Consider the following 22,325-nt stretch of genomic DNA (forward strand, 5'->3'; position numbering starts at 1 on the left):
TTTCTCACATAAGTCCTTTTTGCTATATAAACATGTCATATGACTTCACGTGACTATTTCGTAATGAAAGCCAAACAGAGTCCATAGTTAGGGTTTGATTTAGAATTTTTTAAGTTTGATGATTTGACTGTATCAGAAGTTCAAAATAAAATTGAAAATTTCTAAATAGTTCAAGATGTTTTTTATGATTAAATCTTTTAATAAAGCATTGCTGTTTTTCCTATCAAAAAAAAAAAAAAAGCTACATATGTTATGATCATATCACACTTTTTGGCTTAGTTGAACTCTTAATTATAGAGTTCGTTATCTGTACGTATTACAATTATAGGCTTATATTAGTTGTTACTTTAAAAGTTCGTGTTAATTAAAAACATCAATAATGAAAAATAGAACCCAAAGCCGTGCAATTCAGGCCAAGCCATCCAGAAGGGTAAACCCCAAAGTAGCAGGCCAAGCAAAGCCCACAGGCGTCGCCCACCGAACGGCAGCGTAAAGGTGGCAGCTTACAAGGTCGTCCCAATCGCCGAGCTAGCAGCAACACGTCCAAGACCTCTCTCTAACACGTGTCATCCTCTTCACACGTGTCAAACCCTTGCCTGACTTAAATGCCACCCCTCACCCCTCTCTCTTTCTCTCCATTCTCCACCTCCTTCAGCCCTTCATCTCCTCCTCCACAGCCTCCGCTGGGTGACATGGCGGAGAGCCGCCCCGAAGGCCTGAAGGGCTTCCTCCCCGAGAAGGGCCCATCCAAGTCCCAGGTTCTTGCCGTGGTCGCCCTCTTCCCCATCGGCGGACTCCTCCTCATCCTCTCCGGCGTGACGCTGACGGCCAGCGTTATCGGCCTCGCCGTCGCCGCCCCGCTCTTTCTCCTCTTCAGCCCGGTGCTGGTGCCGGCGGCGATCGCCATCGGTCTGGCCGTGACGGGCTTCCTGACATCCGGTGCGTTCGGGCTTACGGGGCTGTCGTCGCTCTCATGCTTCATGGAGGAGGCCCGGAGGCTCGCGTCGAAGGCGTCGGAGCAGCTGGAGCAGGTGCGGCAGCGGATGACGGAGGCGGGGGGGCACGTCGGGCAGCGGACCAAGGAAGCCACCTAGGGGACGCAGGGCATGCAGGACATGAAAAAAAAAAAAAAACAAAAAAGCAAACAAAAAAGGAAAAAGGAAAAAAAATTCTGCACCTTTCATTTGGAGGGGATAAATAAATATGTCGATCGAGTTGGTGTAGTGTCGTGGTGGTAGTTCTTGTGTAGGGTTGGGTTATGTGTGGGTCTTGCTTCGTTGTGAGGGGTTTAATACGCGCGGTTTTCTTCTTCTCATAGCCTTCATGCTTCGTTGTACATATGAATGGTAATTGTACTGCTGCCAATAAGTGTTCGAGGCGTTCATCAAATATGTCTCGTAGTAGTACCTTCCTTGTGGTGGAGATAAATCCTTGCACACCTAAATTCTGTCTAATTTGGCCTTCTGATGTTTTGTTGGGTTTGGGTTGCACCTTTCTCGCTGATCGTTTTGCACAGCTTACAAAGCATTCCTGATATGGTTGGATTGCGTTCTTTGAAAGCACTCCAATCTCTTTCTTTTATTCATCATCATGAAATAAATATTGTATTTTGAAATCTCTTTCTTCTATTCATCATCATGAAATATATATCGTATTTTGAAATCTGTGCAGAGGAAGATCCAAGATTCCTTCATACTGAAAAAAAACTGTTTTGGGGCATGTCTGGTGAAGATCTTGAATGTTTTTATGAGGAAGGTTCTGGATTACTATGAATGGTATTAGATCGTATTCGATTCATGGTTTATATGGTTTATGCTGGACTGCGAACAACGGAGCACAAGTGCTTGTGATTGAATTTGGGATTTGTCATGATTAGATTTGGATTTGAATATCTAGTTTGGTGATCATGTATGCTGGGATTTATTTATTTTTTTTTTTTTTGGGTAAAATATACTGGGATTTCTTGGAATCCAAATAATACTCTTTAATAACCAACATTATTCAATCAAAATTAAGGTATATAATTTTTTTGAAGTAAAACATGTATTATTAAAAGTTATCAATCTCATTTTTTTCCTCATCAGAAATCTAATCTACTAAATAATCTTGATAGATATTCATTGGAAGAATGGACTCAAGAGTAGAGTCGGCATTTTAGAAAGTTCGCGGCGCTTAGAAGTTCAGTGTGCTTTTCCCTTTGATGTATCCTTATCCGGTTATTCATGAATCCTTAAATGACTGGTAAAAATCTACCAATTCTCGTCGATGTGGCTGCCTAAATCCTAAACAACCGTTTCGATGGATTCGTGAATAGTTTTGTAGTGGTTTGAGCTGATCTCATTATGTGACATGCCAAGGGTCAGGTCTCAAAGGTGCTGCCGTCCGAGTTGTACAACATGACAATGAAATAAACAAAACTGTTAAAAATGAAAATTTTTCGCACACAGCGCAAGCATTAACGATATGAAATTTTATAATAAAATTTTTTTATGCATAGTAAATGATGTAGAAAATTCAACATGAAATATACCATCTTATCCGATTTGTCCACATAGCCATCACTTTTCAACACGTATTTAATGTCAATCAATCGATTTTTTCATTTAAAAATTTTATACGATGAAAATATTTTTTTTAAAAATTATGATATTTCTTAAAAATTATGATACTTCTTCACAAAAATTATGACATCTCTTATAAAAAAAATTATGACACTTCTTACAGAAAATGCTAAACTGAAATGAGATGTCATAATTTTTGTGAAAGGATATCATAATTTTCAAAAAGGATGTCATAATATTATTTCCGCATATATTCATTATCTTTTTTTTTCCATATAGTATTATGACATTCTTTTTTAAAAATTATGACACGTCTTCACAAAAATTATGACATCCTGCTTCAGTTTAGCATTTTCTGAGATATCATAATTTTTATAAAAAAATATCATAATTTTTTAAAAAAATATTTTCGTCGTATAAAATTTTTAAACAAAAAAATCGATCTGCTAGCATCAAATGCGCGTTGAGAAGCGGTAACTATATGGACCAATCAGACAAGATGATATACTCCACATCGAATTTTCTATAACATCTGTGATACACAAAAAATTTTATATTTTATAAATATTTCAAGATGCGACAGTTTGCACCATCGACAGTTCCACAGAGGATTCTCATACGAAGACGCGTTCAATAATGAAGCCATCACCCCAACATTGACGAAGAGAGAGGTGGAAGTCTTGAACTTAGTACCGATATCATTTGAGTTATTGAATTGTTCTCTTTAGCTTACTGATTCTCCAAATCATTCTCAAGTTATTAAGTTTATAAATGATAGTTCAACTGTTGATGAATTATTTACAAATACCTTTCGTTAATAAGGCCATAGGTTAGTGTTGATCTTGTTTTTGTTATTGGTTCTCATTTGCATCTATCCGGCGATTGCTTTTATATGAATAGGTGTACAAATACATACATACACTCAAAATATTTTAAACCATTATCTTCTAATTGTGATTGGACATTTGGTGATTTTTTCATCTGTTTTCAGATTTCAGGTTTCCCAAATATCAAAATTGTGTCTATGGTCTGAAACGGTTTGAACTCTAACAAAATTCTCCCTACCCACATCCCCCACAACCACCCCCACCACCCCCTTCCCGCACCAAACCTAAAAAAAAAATCCAAATTAGTGCCTCTTCAATTACCCTAAATTGTGAGATTCATCATTTGGTATAGCAAGAGTTGAAGCTCTAAGGAATGAGAACCTTAAAGTATAGAAAATTACCGAAACTATTATAACAATCTAGTGATAAAAATTAAATATTTAAACACAACACAACAAAATCTTGAAGGGAAATATGTGTCTATATACACACATATACAAATAAAAACTAGATATTTAAACACAAGATAACAAAATACCCAAGGGAAGTATGTGCTGCATATGTAGACTATATCTGCAAACATAAATAGTCAGTAAGAGTATCTGCATATGGAAGAGGAGCATAAATCTGAAAAGATAGGAGTGAATTGAACAATAAAAAAACACCTCTTGTTATTGTTTCAGTTAAACGACAGGTACTTTTAAACATTAGAACCCTGCATACACCCCTCCAATAGGAATCCAGGTTCCCCATAGCAGACACTCCACTAATACTCAAACTGAGAAGGTTCATATACAGTACGACAATTATTATTTACAAAGAAATAACATAAATAATCACAGACTCACCGTCCAAACCAACCCTTCTGTGGCTGGATCTCACCATCATTCATAAGCTTATCAAGCACAACATTTAGATCCACTGACTGTCCATTCTCTGTAAGTTTCCGCACAGTTGCTCGAACCTGATCTCTAGAAAACCCCATTGTCACAACCTTGTCTACAACATCATCAATTGGCACTCTCCCAGTGCTCTCGCTGGAACTTGATTCGGTTGGCAGTGCTTGAGGCAATACTTTAGCTGTTGGGAGGCGCTGGTAGTTGCTTCCACCTGATGAGGGAGCAGAAGAAAAGGGAGATGGTTTCATGGTAGTACCGCTATAGTGGGATGGTGATCCACTGTAAGAATATGGTTCAGACAAACTAGGACCACTAGGTGCACCATAGCCAGCAGAATAGGGTATATGCATCGGGCTCGGCCTGATTGCTGAGGGTTCATACATGCTACTGTTTGGCCCATAAAATTGTTGAGTAGGAGGGGCCCTGGTTGGTGCCTGAGTCAGAGGGGCAGGTTGACGGATGCTATGAGGGTAGCTTTGAGATTGTGGCATATATGGTGATGGCTCCTCGGGGGGATGGGTCAATGGAGGTTGAAGCTGAGGAGGATTTGGAGCTTGGGGTGTCTGGATTGGTTGAGAGTATGGCTGCTGTAGCTGAGGTACTGATTGGTATTGTGGTGGTGGTGGTGGTGGTGGTGGCGGCTGTGGTTGCTGTACAGGCATCTGGTACTGCTGATGTGTAGTATCCACTGACTGAACTGGTGGGGGCAGGCAGGGTTCTTGAGCTAGAGAATGTATAGTAGGCATGTGGGGCTGAGATAATTGTGAAGGATAAGGGACAACAGGAGATGGATTTTGTTGTTGTGGAGGTAAAGGAGCATGAGAAACAAGGGAGAAGGATGTGGAGAAGGTTGAGGTGGAGCAGCTGGGGTTTGAAGTGGTTGTTGGACAGGCTGTGGAGGTGGAGCGACTTGTTGCTGATAGTCTGGTTGTCCAGTGCTAGTTTGTTCAGGTGACTGTTCCCTCTTGGAAGCTTGTAACTTGGCAAGTTGTAGCTGAGCCTCTGCAATATCTTGTTTATCACGCAAAACCTGCACACCAGTTTGGACCTGCATTGAATAAATTTCAAATTTGGGTTAAATATGATTCAGATGCAAGCTTTCAAATACCCATGCATGAATTAGAAAGAACATGGAGAGGGAACAAACAAGGTGACTTACATAACAAATCTTATATATGGTAACACATCACATCTCAGGAAAAAAAATAAAGAAAAAAAAAGGACGGAAGGGGGTGAGGATTGGCACATGTTGATCTGTGACTGCCTTTCAGATAACCTTTTCTGCCCGATAAAAACCAAGATGATAGTGTGGCTGAGATCCTCATTTTGGAAAGGATCTTCATATGCATGGAGAATGTTTTGGCAGGCAATACTTGGATCTCTAACATCTACCATCAGAGGAGTCTTATGTTACATCTCCAGTAACCTCATCAGAAAATTTGATCTTTACATATCATTTCAACTACCAACTCCTCTTCTTATTCTTTATTTTTTTTCCATGAATAACAGTATCCCCTTTACAAACTACAGAAGAAAAGAAGGTTATGCCATCTTAATCCTCATGATCTGCTAATACTAGTGGCTTTTTTTTTTTTTTTTCACTTTCAGGTGACTCCTCAGTAGTTTGTTAGGTTTAGAGGCCTAAAAAGCACTGAGTTTGAGATTTGCAGATTGAAGGTTTTATTGTCCCCATGTTGATGGATAACAGATATAAACAATAAATATGATGTCTGATTAGTACAACACGAAAATATGGCTTCCAAAATGCAAGGATATTCAGGTTCATGTCGTTTATACCTGTGGGCAGTTGGAGGTCGTAGCAACAGTATATAGACTAGGTTTCTATCAAAACAGTGAAAAAAATCCAGATTGATCAACAAGAACAAGGAAAAGAAATAGGGTTGAGGAAAAGTAGAAGAAAGAAAATGCAAGAACATATGCTTGAGAAATCCAACTCAACAAAAGGAATGAAGTGTATCAACTGGGTTAATCCAAAAAAATCTTTTAATCCAGCAAACCTCTTTTTTTACAACTTAAGGTTTCAACAGGCAACCAAATCCTGATATCTCCTATGGAAATCTCCATCGTTTATATAATGCAAAGGCTATGGAATTATGTATATGTACATCTCTATGATTAAAAAGTGGTCATCAATTGAGGCCTAGAGTTAAAGGGAAGAACCTGCATATTTTAGAAACCTATATTAATAAATCTAAGGTGGATAGTTATATCTCTTCAAACATTCATGAGACGGCTATCTTCTACCATTTGTACCACATAATAAGCAACTCAATCATGATTCCATGATGGAGCATAATCTCCCCACTTAATGACCCAATTGCTGGACCTTACCAACCATTGGCTGTCTCAATGTTCAGTACATTTTAGTCCAGTCTTAGGCCAAAAATTTTGGTGTTTCATTTTGTCTTCGACAGTTCTTTAACGAGAATCGTTTAAATTGGAAAATATAGTTAAAAAATAGATAAGCACTGGTAAAGAGATAAATGTGGGAAAGGGAACTACTAGTATCAATATTCCAACATCCATGGGTACTCCAATCAGTACACTGAAGTTGTATCTTTTTAAAGAAAATCCAAGTCGGAGTGCATAAACAGAAAAAGTCTCTGAAAAAAGAAAAGAAACTAACTGAAAAGAGTAAGCATGAAACATGCGCACAACTGATTTGTATCTTTTAGTTGCCTTGCATACCTATTGCTTTGATATGTCTAATCTATGGTTAAGATAACCATATTACACCTCTTGTACACTATAAAGGTATATGAGACATCCCCCAATTGATGGATCACTAGACCGCAAGTTGTATCAGTTTTCAACTTAAGGATACAACAGTAAAATGTTGTGGTTTCCGAAGATGCACACCATGAAGTTCCCATTAATCCAAAAGATGTTTACAGTACACACTTTCAACTACAAGAAATTTCTGTACAAGAAACCTCATCCAGAAGCAAGATAGTGTCACATTCTGCATCTTGTTGGATTGCCCGGTCACTTCACCTCCTCTTACAATAGAACTTAGAATACTAGAGATATATAACTCACCCTTCAATTTTTCTTCATCTGCCAATCAATGTGGTCACTTTCTACTCTTATTGTGAAACAACTTCAGGCTGTACATGTATCCAAGATAAATACTTGGATTTCAAGCAATATGGACAGTACAAGGCCTAAATTTTATAGTTAATGTTAGTTGCTGATATATCATTTACTAGTAAATTGTTGTTTACTTAAAAATATCTATTCATTCAGCATAAACATGATGAGTTAATTGAAACAATGGATAGAGTTTACACCATGTAACATCATTACAACATGGACAGGTAGTATTGCGCATAATAGGACTCACCTGGGTTTTCTCATATTTTTATCTAATTTTCATCTGTGCAATATCTTTCATGAACTTTTCCTCCTTTTGGTTTTTTTTACTCATCTTTTAATTTTGACTCATGCAGTTTTGAGCGATTAACTTATGTAGATTTGCAACCACATGATAGAAAACTCAGTAAAGATCCTTTTTAATTTCTACAAAAGGGTACTTTGTATGCAAGTCGAAGAATGGACCAGGAATGGTGGTTCCATTAGATGATTAATAGATGATAGGAACAAATAGTAATGTCATGTCAAGCTTTAAGACTTGAATTGTGCCATTTAGAAAGTCAAAAATTTAGGCATTGAAAATGGGAGAAATAAAAGGGAAAATGTGAAGGTCTGAAAGAAAATTGGCATCCTAAATGTACAGAACTTGTGGGGCAAAAAAAGGATCCAGATTTCTATAGCTGCAAATGGTGAAAATATTTGAGCTTGTCACCCAATAATGACATTTATTGAATTGTTACAAGTCAAACCAACTCTCAGTTACTTTTGGGAAGAAAGAAAAAAAAAGAACGGCACTGACTGGAACAAGAAAAAATCATAGGGATAAACCAAGGTAGGCAAATTGCCAATGACTTTATCAGAGTTTCAGACGAAATAACACTCACTTTCAAGAAAGTAGTAATTACTACAAAGGTAAAGTGAATTCAAATTTTATAGTTAAACAATGGAAGAATTTTGGACATTTAACAGCTATCTATGGAAGTATTAAAACTTCAATTTTTTTTACTATTCAATTTACAGGAAAAAAGAATCATGCTTTTGGTAAATGATTTTTCCCAAGAAATATGGGAGGAGAACAAAGATACAGAAAATTAAGTATAAAAACAGCTTTTCTTGTGAATTTCAAAATATAATATGAGGATGGATTTGAAAAAAATTAAACAGCTGAGCTTTGTCAGCTAAATCTATCGAACCATTGCCAAAGTATTCAATAATCATTATAAGCAGCTTTAATAGGAGAAGATAATTTTTTAGCTCTGGTCTAATATAAGAAACCATATACCAGTTTGTCTTAGAAGGACACGAATGAAATCATTAAAAAACAAGGCGGTCAAACAACCGGCTTAACAATAGCAGATTAAAGCCAGCCTTGAGGCTAATTTCTTTCAATCTTGTTAGCTACAATTTGTTGTCGTAATGGTTAACAATTTACCAATTAATATCTGATTCAACAATATAGATAGGAGCAATGCATATAGCAGTCAGAGCATTTATATCTTGAGCCAATCAAGATATTCTTGCACACATCATAGTTTACCTTTTCCTGCCAAACTCTTATTTAACTGGGATGCTCACTGAAATGCTTAGAAAAATGTTATCATCCTGCTTTTACCTTGCACCAGAATAGATCATCTTACTATATTTCATGGGAGAGCCTTTTGATCACACTCTCCCTTCATTTTTGTAATTTTTTTGGAGCCAGAATTTTCTTATATTGTAAGGGTCCTATTACAGCCCAAATGTAACTAGAATAGAGATTTTTTTTTTTAGAAAAAGAAAAGGCTGCCTGTTTCTTTGCAATCAGAAAGAAAGAGAGAGAGAGAAATATGGAAATCTAAGCAAGGAAAACAAACAGTTTTAAGGACCCCAAGAAAAATGAGAGAGAAATGAATAGTGGTCACATGCTGACTTAATTCTCACTTTAATATTTTTTCCCTTCACAAGTCATGGGAATTGCATGTGCCAAATAATAGCATAAATGTAAGGAACCGAAATAATTATGCAGTCCAAGCACAGATGCCACAGTGACAGACCAAAATGAGGGAGGCTTTGCATCATTAAGCAGAACTGTTTTTTATTTTTTTTTTTAAAAGGACAAGAGAATTCCAGACCAAAATGAGGGTGAAGGCAGGATCGAACCAAGGTCACCGGCACCCAACACCCAGTGACTACCAACTCAAACCTGTTGGAACCCTCTAAGATTCAGTTATTATGCTAAAAGCTGGCCATGAAACTTCAAAGCCTTCAAGAAATGGAGAGAACAAAGCAAAGAAGTTTTTGTGCTAGAAGTTCTTTAAATTGGCTTTCTAAACCAAGAAGGTTTAGAAAATCTTGAAGGCAAGCATATAATGAAGGTTCGTTTGCAAATACAACTCTTTATCCAAACAAAGGAAGTAATCCTAACTGCTAACTTTGTAGCTAGGAAATTAATAAAACCCAAGAAACAGTGGTAGCATTAGTGGTGCAAATCAGCCTAGCAGCTCGCGATCTCGACTCAGGTCTGAGCTCGACTTGACTCAACTATTACCGAGATTGAGTAGCTCGAACAATTTTTCAAGTGAAGCTTGAGTGGTAAAATACTTGGCTTGAAGGCTTGCGAGCATAGTTGAGTATACATATTTTTAATAATATTATATTTTATTTATAATAATATTATTAATTTAATATTTAAAATGTAATATTTATATATTTTTTTAAACTGACCTAACTCCTAACTTTTAACTACATTTTTTAATTATGACCAATACTCAAATTAGAGCTCAACTATGGTCTAGTTGATATTCAAGGTGAGTCGAGCCAATCTCGAGTATTGCTTTGTTTTTTTGGATTGAATTGAAAGCTTGAATATAAAGGTTCAATCGATCTCAAGTCGAGTTTCAAGCTCGAGTATTTTGAATCGAGCCGTGCTCGAGCCTCCAACTATTCAACTTGGCTTGACTCGATTGCACCCCTAAGTAGCATAAGGTGCCCAAGTTAAACCACAGTAAAAACCAAACTATTTTAGTTTTTAAGCAAAAGTCTAGAGAACACATACCTCCCTTAAAATATTCTCCAGTTGTCTTAACTTCCCATCAGTGCTTCCATGATTATTCCCAACAGAAACCTTCAATTCATCAACACAGCCTTCAAGGTAACGAGTTCTACTCTCCAGCTGGGATAACCTTGAACCAACACCTTCCAAAGCATGTAGCAGATTATCAGCATATTTCTTCACTATACAATCGATCTCAGCCACTGTAGCCACATCATATGCATCTCTTTGTTTGTCATGACTGACTTTTGCTGTTTCATGGGGTTCGAGAATACCAGAATACTGCATGAATGACAAAACAAAGAGATGTAAGAGGATATTCTGTAGATTAAGCAAAGAACTCAACAAGACTGAAATATAGATATCTACCATACCATGCAACAATGGATTCACCATTATAGATCTAAACATTTGCTCACATAAAACAGCACACCTACAAGGACTAATTATGTTATTTGACTAAGTTAGCATATGTCTCAGTCTTCTTGTATACAGAAGCATCCATTCACAAGCATTTGCATACAGGACAACATGATCACATGCTGCCTGCATCATATGCCCCTGCATCACCAACTATTTAGTTATTTTTTGTTTCAAAACTATTGTTGGAGTTAGGATTATCGCTCAGAACTACATCACCACCAGCATGCATTAAATACTACCACAGTTAATATCAAAAGGAATTGAGCTACTATGTCTTATCAGTCTGTTCTTTACTGGCCAAATACAGCCATGATATGGTGGCCTGTGCTCCTGTATTGTGAATGCTCGATTTGCCCATCAGCAAAGCCGGAAACTAATATTTATTTAATGGTCTCTTGGCAAGCAAAATAGCACAATAAGGTACAGTACCATACTGTGCCAACTGGTGAAGAATAGGCTCAAGTCATGTCATCCGTCAACTAGGCTATTCTAGCAAAAAAAAGAAAAGCTTCAAGCCAAGTTCAGGACCATAGCAAGGCTGAAACTTAATAACATATAAAATTACTGAAAGCTTGAAAGATCCGTTGGTTTATTTTATCATGGGCACCCAAGATTAACCTCGAATATAAAACCCATTCTAACCTTAACTTTTCACATATTTCTCCCAATTTGACACTCTCCTCCCCTTTCCACTGCCACCTCCACCTCACCTGTCAATAGCTGACCATGCCTAATCGTACCCAACAACCACCTCTCCTCTTCTCATTTTCGAGTGCATCTCTCTTCCACCACCTTCTCCTCATATACCCCTGCCTTATCTCCTTCAGCCATCTCCCCTCCCTCCTATATCCCTTGCCCTGCCTTATCTCCTTCAGCCATCTCCCCTCCCTCCTTACCCTTGCCCTTATCTCTTTTAGCCATCTCCTCTCCCTCCTTCCCAACACACACACACACACACACATACGCATACACACACAAGAAAAGGGGAAAAGAAACCACAGAATGGTCTGTGATGTCTAGACCTTCATAACCAGGACCACCGGGGCTTGGCTTGTCATGTTGTGCTACTTCAAGCCAGATCCATGCTCCCTCAGTTACATTAGGCCAGGCCTAAGCACAAGGCCAACCAGTGCATTATCAGCCCTATTGATTACCATAGGTATAAAATGTCATACTTGGATTCTTGAGTCCCAACACGTGTATATCACTATATTCAACTCTCCTCAAGTGCGTAATGGATTTGGTTGTATTCTGAACACTATCTGAAACACATTTTGGAGGGTAATGGATGGTTGACATGCGGAAGAAACATATGATCTTAACCATAGTTTTACCATTTCTAGTTTTATTTCATTTTAGTGGGTTGCACACCAGCAAAGGCACTTGAAAAAGACTTTGACTGGATATATCAGCTTCACCTAGGTTAGTTTCTGAAGAAACAAAACTTATGTCGCTGGTTATTCCTAGGCATGCATTATTCAATCTTGCAAACAAGTTTCATTTTTCTAATTAATAATCTGGATCTCAACATGTTAATCCCCTTTCCAGCCCAATCCCAAAATGACATGTAGCACTTGACTTTTGTTATTCAGACAAAATAGTCCCTATTGTTCAACTCATGACTGATCTGGATGGTTGCCATATGTTTAAGACTGATAATCACCTATATTTTTCTATTATCAAAACACAAACTCTTTACAAAAAAGGAGAGAGGAGAGTAAGCCATCTATTTACATAGTTTGCGTTCTAACAACAGAAAAAATAAATCATCATTATAGATGCCAATCAACCTAATCAATTATTAGTTAAACAACGTGATATGGTTCCTATTCTGAGAAGGAAGCCCATGCCACCAGTGATAGGTCCCCACCATCCTTATTTTTCTTAAATTTTTATTTTCCCAGTTCCTAGTTATTTTTCCTTATTTTGCAATTGTTGTAGGATTAGTTCTTTTCTTGTTTTAGGTTAGAAATATGTAAGCCCTATGGCCTAGGGATTGAAGCATTGATTCAATAAAATTGCCCATAGGCTTTTGGATGTTTTGATCCTCCTGAAGTGATTGAGCATCTCTCCATCTTTCTCTTCTCCCATTGACAGAAATCGGGCTCCTATCATATTGGTATAAGGGCATCAAATCCTGTGCATGACCCTAACATGCAAGCAAAGGGAGAAGCTTGGCATCACCGATCTCAAATTACATCATGGCTTTACAGGATGTGTCTCCACTTGATAATCAACTTGAGGTGCAAATTATTTCAACTGATCGGCAGATTGCGAAGTTGAGAGAAGTTGTCCCCAGGTCAATTGGAGACCTTGCTCAACAAATTGCAGCAATAAGCGGCACCACAAATAATAGACAAATTGATCTATTATTGGGATAGGTTAACAATAAAAATCATGGTGATTGGTGTGATCATAATGGTAGCAATGATCATGATGCTCATCCAATTAACCGCAATGAACAAGGAGTTGGATTTCACGGAAATCAATATTATCCTTGCTTGACAGCGGAATTTCCAACTAGATGAATTTCATGAGCCAAGAAATTTTTTCACTTCCATCATACTCTGGCAGAATGAGAAGTTGAGATCGCCTCAACCAGCCTCAAAGAGATGCCATCTGATGGTATGATTGGTTTGAGTCATGCAATTGAGAACCCACTTGGGAGGAATTTGTTGGACTTCTGATGTGCTTCAGTCCAAGTGAACACAAGAACGTCAAAGGCGAGCTTCCGAAACATCAACAAACTACCATGCTAGAGTATCAAGTCTTGCTCACATCATCGGTCTAAACAACAACTTATGGGGACAGTGGGGATTTACTAGTGGTGACATGGGTTTCCGATTTAGAATAGGAATCGTATCACAACAGGGGCTATTTTGACCAAATTACCATAAAGTGATACATGTCTTTTCACACACACACACACACACACACACACACACATAGAGAGAGAGAGAGAGAACTGTTCTGAAAGTAGAATCAAAGTAAGGGACTAACATGTCAAAATCCCTTAAAAATTTTGTTTGCCATCCCAATACCATTATAAGCCAACATTATTTGTTTAATTGCTCTATATGAATAAGGCTGCGATCATCAATAATTATAATGGTGTGATCAGATATTCAATAACCTCATAAGGCAAGATGAGATTCATGAACTTCCCTTTATGCATGTAGCTATGGTTGTGTTACTGGAGCAGTTAATGCACCAACACATGATCTAGACATTTCTATACTCAAGAGGCTTGAGTAGTGACCTTAACATTTTACCCCAAAATCAGACCTAAAGAACCAGAAGAACAAGGTCAACCATCATATGGTGCTGTTTCGATGCCTGCTCTTTCTGATTTCTTTTTAAAATCAGGAAGAACAAGGTGCATCACCCATCATAAGGTGCTGTTTGGAGAACCACTGTTAACTGTTTTCTTTTCCTCATTTTTTTCCTCTTTTTGTGCCAATATTTATCAGCCAATGCGATCTCATGAGTGATAACCTCATTTCAGAGAAGATCCACAACCACTTCATATAACTAACATAATGACAAATAGATTGAAGTTAGGAGCTATGGAAGTATGGAAAGCAATAACATCATGGAACAGATTTATCTGATAGATGTCTTCTAATGCCACAACCAACTCCAGCACTTTATACTGCCCCATGATAGATTCCTTGCACTCCAACTGTTATGTTGATTTCATAAATAGACCTCTTGCATAGGGTTTGCACAAAGTAATTTCTTTCACTATGCACATGAATTAACTTATATTTAGGAACAGATATCAATGAATCTTGACCTATCAATAACAATCTCAATAGGAAAAATCATTACTATTATACATTGCTAGGAGAAGACTTCAATCCTAATATCATTCCATTTATGGTGACATTGAAGCTTTAACACATCAATGAACATATTCGTTTCATCCTCAGATATTGTTCCAAAAAGCATGTGAACACTGAATGCTAAAAAGAACAAATAACAACAATCCTTAAATACAAGATCTTAATTCATGCGATAATCCATTCAACCAATTGAATTCTATCAAAGATGACACACCAGAATCAAATTTTATAAGACAAATCAGAATTAAACTGTAACCAATAAAATATCAAAAATGACATGGGAGTTAAAATAAGAACATGCATCCATACGCAAGATATGTATTGAAAACTAAGGGCCCAGAACTCAGCCAACATCACCACTATGGTTATATATTCATTCTGTTTTGACAGCTTTGCAGAACATCAGAGGATCTCCTACATTTCTGAACTAATGCCCTAATACAAGTTTTGCATATGCAAAAACTCATAAATATACAAGGGTAAATCCTCAAAAAAGGAGTCCAAACATGAAAGCCTCATGGCTGCATTTTTTTTCCTGAAATTTTCACATTAAAGGAAAACAACAAGATCAAATTAATTGCATACAAAAAGTACATTAGTTGATAAGTATGGGAGAATGTGAAACTACTCTATACAAGGTATAATGAAATTAGTATATTGGTACACAAATAGTTAGCTCATGTTCATCACCATGCAAGCACAGGAAAGTAAATGGATCAGATTCCAACTAGACTGCAGGTGATTCAGATCCAATTCGTCGAGAAAATTGCCTGATCAAACTGAATCAAACAATATGGCAAGCCACTAAGGTGACTGTGTAGGTTTGTTTCAGATAAGGGTCCCATACCAAATGCAGCAACATGAACAAGTCTGATAAGCATGCAAAAGGTTGAAATGAGTGGATGATCAAGGGCCTGGGCAGAAGGAAGACTGGTGCAGACGTTACAGTTATATTTGTTCTGGGGTTAGGAATATGTGCCAAGATGGTGGGAGTGGGACTTGGGAGACCAATAAGCTGGGGAAGAGTAAAAGAGGAAAGTAGCAATAGATGTATATCATGTCTTATACATAAAATGTAATTACTATGAAACACATATGTTAACAGCATTTGAATTGGATGGTTACCAGATTGGATCAACCCTCTCCCATACTGATACTTGTTTAATAAGATATTGATCAGTTAATAGGGCATTGGGTTATGAGATACAAGTAATAGGATGCAATTTAAAGCATATAAAGGTCATCATCATGCAGATAAAGAACAAATGTTTCATATACCAAAATTGAGATTGTAAGATTTTGAGGGGTGTTATGCCTTGAACAAGAAAAGGAAACTTCTTTAGTTTATGCATAATTAATATTCAATGAACCAAAAGTAATATATGGAGACCAAGAAACTGAAATATTTCACAGTAAATCTCCTATGCTTGAATTCACAATTTAATCAATGTACAGATGAGACTTTTTAATGCTTCCATCAGCCATGATAACATGGAGGGCTCCTTCCATCACAAACCCTGTCAACATTAGAGAACGCAGGCCTGTTATATGATCCTTAAAAGGGATAGAAAAGATATGCACCTAGACAGCTAATCATGAGTTATAATGCAGGTATGCAACTGATGATTATACTCATGGAGTATGTGCTTGTTTACAACAATACAATATTTCAAAAAGTAATATGTCCAGCCGCATATCTGTGTGCTACCACCCAACTGCCCTGCACAGGATCTAAGCCTCTTTTGCATGTAAAGTAGCAGCATAGGTGTCAGCCAAGCGGCCACAAGCCACACACCTGCACATTTGGCCCTCCACCTTCTTTACAGCTTCCTTTATTCTTTTCAGTATCTTTATTAAGTTATTTTTAAATTTTCTATTCTTTTATCTATTATGATGAATTTATTTCTCTTAAATTTCTTTTTTAAATATGAACCGCATAGCTGCCCACCTAAGTGGCTGTATGTCAGTCAGGCTCTATGTGGTACCTTGATTGTTGGCATACAGGCAACCACTTTTTCAAACTTTGAACAATGACACATGACATACACCGTAACAAGCAATGAACAGGGAACCATGCTCACCCATTGGCTCAACATTCCACATGATCATGTGCAGATGGAGAGAGAAACTGCACTGTCAAACAAACATACATTATATACATGCAATAGTTTCATGGTACCTTCACAATATGTTAAAAGAACAACTTGTTAGAAATTCTTTTAAAAGGTGTTTACCACCTAATATATACCTCCTCTAGGATTGCAGTTTGCAACAAAGTAAGACACAGATCTAAGGTAATGATGAACAAAAACATCCAAACCATTAACCATATATTGACATATATAAATAGGTCTCTCAATTGAAGCAATGAGAAATATGTAGGCAACTTTTATATAGCAGCAAACTTCCCCACGTCACAAAGTGGAAACTCTCACATAGGAACAAATGGTGCCCAATTTGGGTCCTTTCTATTGTCCTAATCAGGAGAATTCTCCAAAGGTTTGATCCAAAAGCAACACTGTCATGTCCATAGTTATCCTTCACGCTAGTAGGATTAGGCACATGTAATGCATGTGGGAGAGAGGACAGATAGCAGCAGCATGATGCAGGTAAGAGGCATGGATGGCTCATGGCTGTAATGGCTCTTGTTGGGAATGCTCATCTTCCTCTATTTAATATCTAAAATAAATCATCTGCAATCACGTGAATGAGTTCATTGCACATCAGATGGACATTCAAGTGTTTGCATCACATATTAGTATAAACATCTAATCAATCCTCACCTGTATTAGCAAAACAATGCAGCCTTCCAGCTAAATCTGTATCAAATATGGTTTGGAGGCCCTCAAAAAGGAATTTTTGGAGTTTAAAGAGAATTTCTGGACACCGCATATAAACTCCATTGAGAATCCTTATTAGGAGCTGGGGGACTTGGATTTGGTTTTCTAAGCATCTAGATTTAGTTTTCTAAGGGTACAATAGCACAATTAAAACAAAGGGAAAGATCTTGTTGCTATTTTGAAATTCCAGCATGCACCAAATCAAGGTTCGCGGATCGATACCAGACCCCATGCCAATTGCCGGCCGGTACGGTATGGTATGTATCAATACCATACTGTACCGTATCGGACCGTATCGACAATAGAAAAATAAAAAAAATTCCACCTAACGGCAAAAAAAAAAAAAAAATCAAGCCAAACCGGACTGAACCGATACCGTACCGAACAAAACCACCAGTATCGAATGGTTCAGGCCGATACCAAACCAACCAATTCGGTCCGTTTCAAGCCATTTTTCGAAAAATTGGCCTAAACCAAATCGATTTTCCGCCGGTACGATACAGAGTGTACCAGCCGGTTCAGGCCGATACGAAATACCATGCACCAAATGATTGAAATCTCACATGAATCACAAAATTATTGAACAATAGTTCTATGACAAAGTGTATGCAAAAAATAACTTAGATTTTGAGCCAAGAATTTAAGTCTTTAAGATCTAATTAATTAGCTAATGTCAGGCAGCACCTATGAAGTAAACTTCCAGCATATTAAAGCATGTAAACAGTGAAAGGAGTAAAAAGTGGGAAGAATGGTAAGGAAGAGGAAAATAGATGTGGGTACAAAGAGGTCTTAAACTCCAAAAGGAAGAAGAGATTGAGATAGAGGATAAGAAAGTAGAAGAATTCTGAGTGGAATCCACTACTAGAGTCAAACAAACACCAACTCAAATTTCATCAGTTCTCCGTAGCACTTATTTCCCTAAAACATGCTTTTACATAGTTACTAGATGACTCTTCATATCCCTGCACATTAATGCATCATGACTTCCTAAAGACAGGGTCATAAAGAATAACTACTTGTGTTAACTCTAAAGAGATTCATGCATAAACCATACTATTGAAGCCTAAAAACTTCAAAACCACATTCATGAGCCAAAACAAGTATTTAAAGCTTAACCACAAATTATTGACTAGCCAATAGAACTTCTTGACTCAGACTAAGATATGAACTAGGTATATGGGCTCCCCAAAATGGGTTGATCAGTAAAAGTTAATTCTTTGATCTTGGATTATTGAACAGAAGAGAGAAGCGGAGAATATATAACACCTGAGATGCAAGGGATAAGATAGAGGGTCTTTTTTTTTTTCTAAACTCCAAGAACTAATTACATAAATTGAAATCCCCTATTTAAACAAAAGAAGACCCTGACTAGACATTTAGAGTCCCTAAGTAATCCTGATAGGTGGCAGGCCCCACCATGAGAAAGAAAAAGATGAATGGATGCACTCTTCTTGGGGCATATACAGATGCCCAAATAGAAAAGGAAAAACAGCAAGCATCCATTCTCTTCCACTCCCCTCTTTTCTTCATAGGCAGCCCACCTAAAGGGCTCCATAACACAAATCCAAGGGCTCAAATGGCTTGTTTTGTTAGGTTATGCCCCATAAATGCCTACCCAACCATCCAAAAGCTCTGAAACGTTTTAAGCTGAGAACATGACTCATTAAGACTTACTAAGCCTGAAAATATAACAAAAAAAGAGAATTAAGCAAACTAACGAAACAAAATATGTAAGATGTTGACAATCCCAGCCCTTCAATGCATCACACGATAATCTCCAACCTCACTCCAATAGTATTCTTTAACCCATATCAGTATACTGCAAACAATCACCCCTACAGAACACAGTAGGCATCTTTTTATTCAAGTCTTAATGCAGGTTAGGTAGCATCTATTCTCTTATTTCCATTGCTATGGGGCTCACTGATGCCATCACTGTTGAAGAAAGGGTTTTATGGTCCAAGGAAGGGACAGAATAGATAGAAAAAACACCCTAGAAGGCTTTCTGATTGCTCATCCGAGCAAAGGAGGGCTGAGATTGCATGATCACCAATTTATGAAGGTGTACTTGGACAGTATCTCTCCAATTCGTGGTTTAGAAGAGCATAAAAAGCCTGCTTGAATGGTTCAGATTTTAATTCAGTATTATATCTTTGGTGTCTAATTGAGTTTAGGGGTGATTCAGGAAGATCTTTTAAAATGAAAAAAAGGGTCACTATTCACACTACAATACCATAAACATTGATGCCCAACTAAAGCCTTTGTTTTTTCTCCTAAGCCAAGTCCAATAGAGTACCAATATCCTAGGAGTTAAGACTCCAAAATAGGAAGGAATAGTAGTCATTTGAATTTATAAGGGAACTGCATTAGTTGTCCAAAACACTGTAACAGAGATATAATTGAGTACTAAGAGAAGGCCCAGTACAGCTTCCCTTTCTTTCTTTCTTTTCTTCTCTTATTTTCCCTTATTTCTAACCGTCTACTAGCTTCTCCTTTCTTCCATATTCTGCTACTCTTCTTGTTCTTTGCTGGATAAATGCATCATAGATTAATTTCCGCACGTTATTAGAATCTGTTCTATTAGATTACTCCTGTTATTTTTTCCTGACTGCTAGATTACCAGATAGCTGAATTAAATTTCTTCTGTAACCAAAACCTGATCCGATGTGGGCACTTACTTTTCACTTCTTCTAATCTAATTGAACCTGTTTCACACTTAAGTTCACCTAGCTTGACATTCTTTAAGCTCTGGAAACTCTTGCCAATGTTTTGAAACCTCCCAGAAAATCTAGGGCTAAAGTACGACCTCCCTTTCCCACTTAAATTAAGGATCCAATTTAGATCTGCCCTGTTTCCCTGTCCATGACAGAAAGCACCTAAAACTTTCCGCATCCTGATAAACTTCTACCCCTGTTGTCCTACAATTGCTCATTCGCAGCCCTAAACCTAGTGTCCTACATCAGATTGGTAACAGAGCATCAAGAGATCTTATTCTTTCTTTGTTTTTCCTTGATATTTCTTCTTTCTTTCGCCATGGTTTCACATGCTTTGCTCACAATTATAAGGTACCAAACAATCCATCTAACAACTTACCTGGATCAAGATAAAGAACCGGTTCCCCAGGAGAGACAGAAATTCAAAACAGACACGAGCCTAAAATATACAAAATATGCAACAAATCCACGAAAATACATATAAAAATTAGATTTTGAAGTCACAAAATATGACAATATATAAGGATCCACAAAACACGTAGAAAAATTAGAAGTTTTTTAAGAGACCAAAAAAAGGTGATCATTAAATTCTTAAAAACTCCTTAATTACGGCAAAGAACGTAATCGTATGCATGCCCAAACAATATTAACCAATTGATAGAAGTACAAAATAGATGAAGGACCATACTCTGAGACTGGAGGAACCGATCTTCTTGGAATCGGCGGCATCGAGGCCGGCATTCATGGGCGGCCATGAGCCGACGGTGCGAATAGGCTGGAAGTCGTAACTCGGAAGGATCTCCTCCTTCTTGATCACGCCTCCATTGTTCCGGGGCTCCTCTTGGGCATCCATCAGATCAAAGAGATCGCCGCCCTGCGACTTTTCCGACATCCCCGTGACCTGCTTGTCCATGAAATGCGACGACTTCATCGAATCCCAGAAATACTCGACCCAGGGTTCGACGAAATGGGCTCCAAAGCGATCTCGCTCGGGTGTAAAAGAGGGAGGAAGAGAAATTAGATGAACATTGCTTGTGAGCCCCGCTGCCGATTTATATATCTGTACGGATTTGTCATATGCGAAGAGGCGATCGGTTGATACGTAGACTCCGGTTCGTAGACGCGAACCCAAAGCGCTTACCTCGATCTGGACCGGACCACCGGAACAACCCAATACTCGGCTAGGCTCCGCCCGTCCGTGATGGTCTTGATGGGCTCTAAAAGACGAGACTTGGGGTCGGCCTGGTTATTTTCTATGGTTCTTTCCCATCCAATTCCGTCTTGTCGGCAGAAGATATTTATAAGCGAAATTCTTTGTGCACCGCAGGGTGCAAAAATCGTGCACCACGGTGATTCGCTCATATGAAGGTTTGGAGACGCCAATGGGAAAAAAAAAAAATCTTTTTTTGCCAGCCCCATGCAAAAACGATTAAACGAATCACCGCGCGTGGTACGCAATTTTTTGCATCGTACACGGTGCACAAAGAATTGCTCTATTTGTGACTGGATTTTTTTTTTTGCTGTAATCAAGTTTTTTTTATATAATTAATGGGTATAATTTTTAAGAGAATGCTAATCCTTCTCTAACTAGTAAAATATTCTCATAATACATGGGAAGGTTAAAAAGATTCTAGTATTAAATTTATAAAGATAAATTACTGATAAAATAAAACTTAGAGAAAGAGATTGAATCATTTAGATATAAAATTTTTACTAGATAGGGATAAAAAAATTATGTGATAATAGTATAACCAAAAATTATTTCAATGATTAAGAACAAAATTTGAAAGCAAATGAAAGGGTTTTAAATAAACTAGCCAATTTTATATTTTCTGGAAAACTCGATGTTATTTTTTAAATCATTATAAAAATAAAATAATTAATAAGTACAAATGATAATTATGGAATTTTAAATATTAATTAAAGGGTAATATATCAATAAAATAATATGATATGTCTGAGATAATTTAATCAATATGAAAACAAATACAAAAACAATAGAAGGTCCTGAATATATCATTTTTTTTTAATAGTAACAGATGATTCAAACAAGCCTCGTATGAATACATCT

At 37.4% G+C, this 22,325-nt stretch overlaps 2 protein-coding genes across 2 annotated transcripts; one reads left to right on the forward strand and one right to left on the reverse strand.

Annotated features, from left to right (window-relative positions):
* The first annotated feature begins 624 nt into the window (after positions 1 to 624).
* Positions 625 to 1,467, forward strand: LOC105033117 (oleosin 18 kDa). The gene has a single exon (XM_010907780.3). The coding sequence runs from the start codon at positions 693 to 695 to the stop codon at positions 1,092 to 1,094; it is 402 nt and encodes a 133-aa protein (XP_010906082.1). The 5' UTR covers positions 625 to 692; the 3' UTR covers positions 1,095 to 1,467.
* Positions 1,468 to 4,034: 2,567 nt separating this feature from the next.
* LOC105033118 (uncharacterized) lies at positions 4,035 to 21,281 on the reverse strand. The gene is given in 4 exon segments (XM_010907781.4): positions 4,035 to 5,122; positions 5,125 to 5,335; positions 10,436 to 10,714; positions 20,943 to 21,281. Coding segments are annotated over 4 exon segments (1,623 nt in total). The 5' UTR covers positions 21,186 to 21,281; the 3' UTR covers positions 4,035 to 4,232.
* Between the last annotated feature and the right edge of the window lie 1,044 nt (positions 21,282 to 22,325).

Source organism: Elaeis guineensis, chromosome 13, assembly GCF_000442705.2.
Source record: "Elaeis guineensis isolate ETL-2024a chromosome 13, EG11, whole genome shotgun sequence".
In the NCBI taxonomy this organism is placed as follows: domain Eukaryota; kingdom Viridiplantae; phylum Streptophyta; class Magnoliopsida; order Arecales; family Arecaceae; genus Elaeis; species Elaeis guineensis.

Coding starts and splice junctions, on each gene's coding strand:
- LOC105033117 (XM_010907780.3), top strand. CDS start 693: ATGGCGGAGAGCCGCCCCGAAGGCCTGAAGGGCTTCCTCCCCGAGAAG.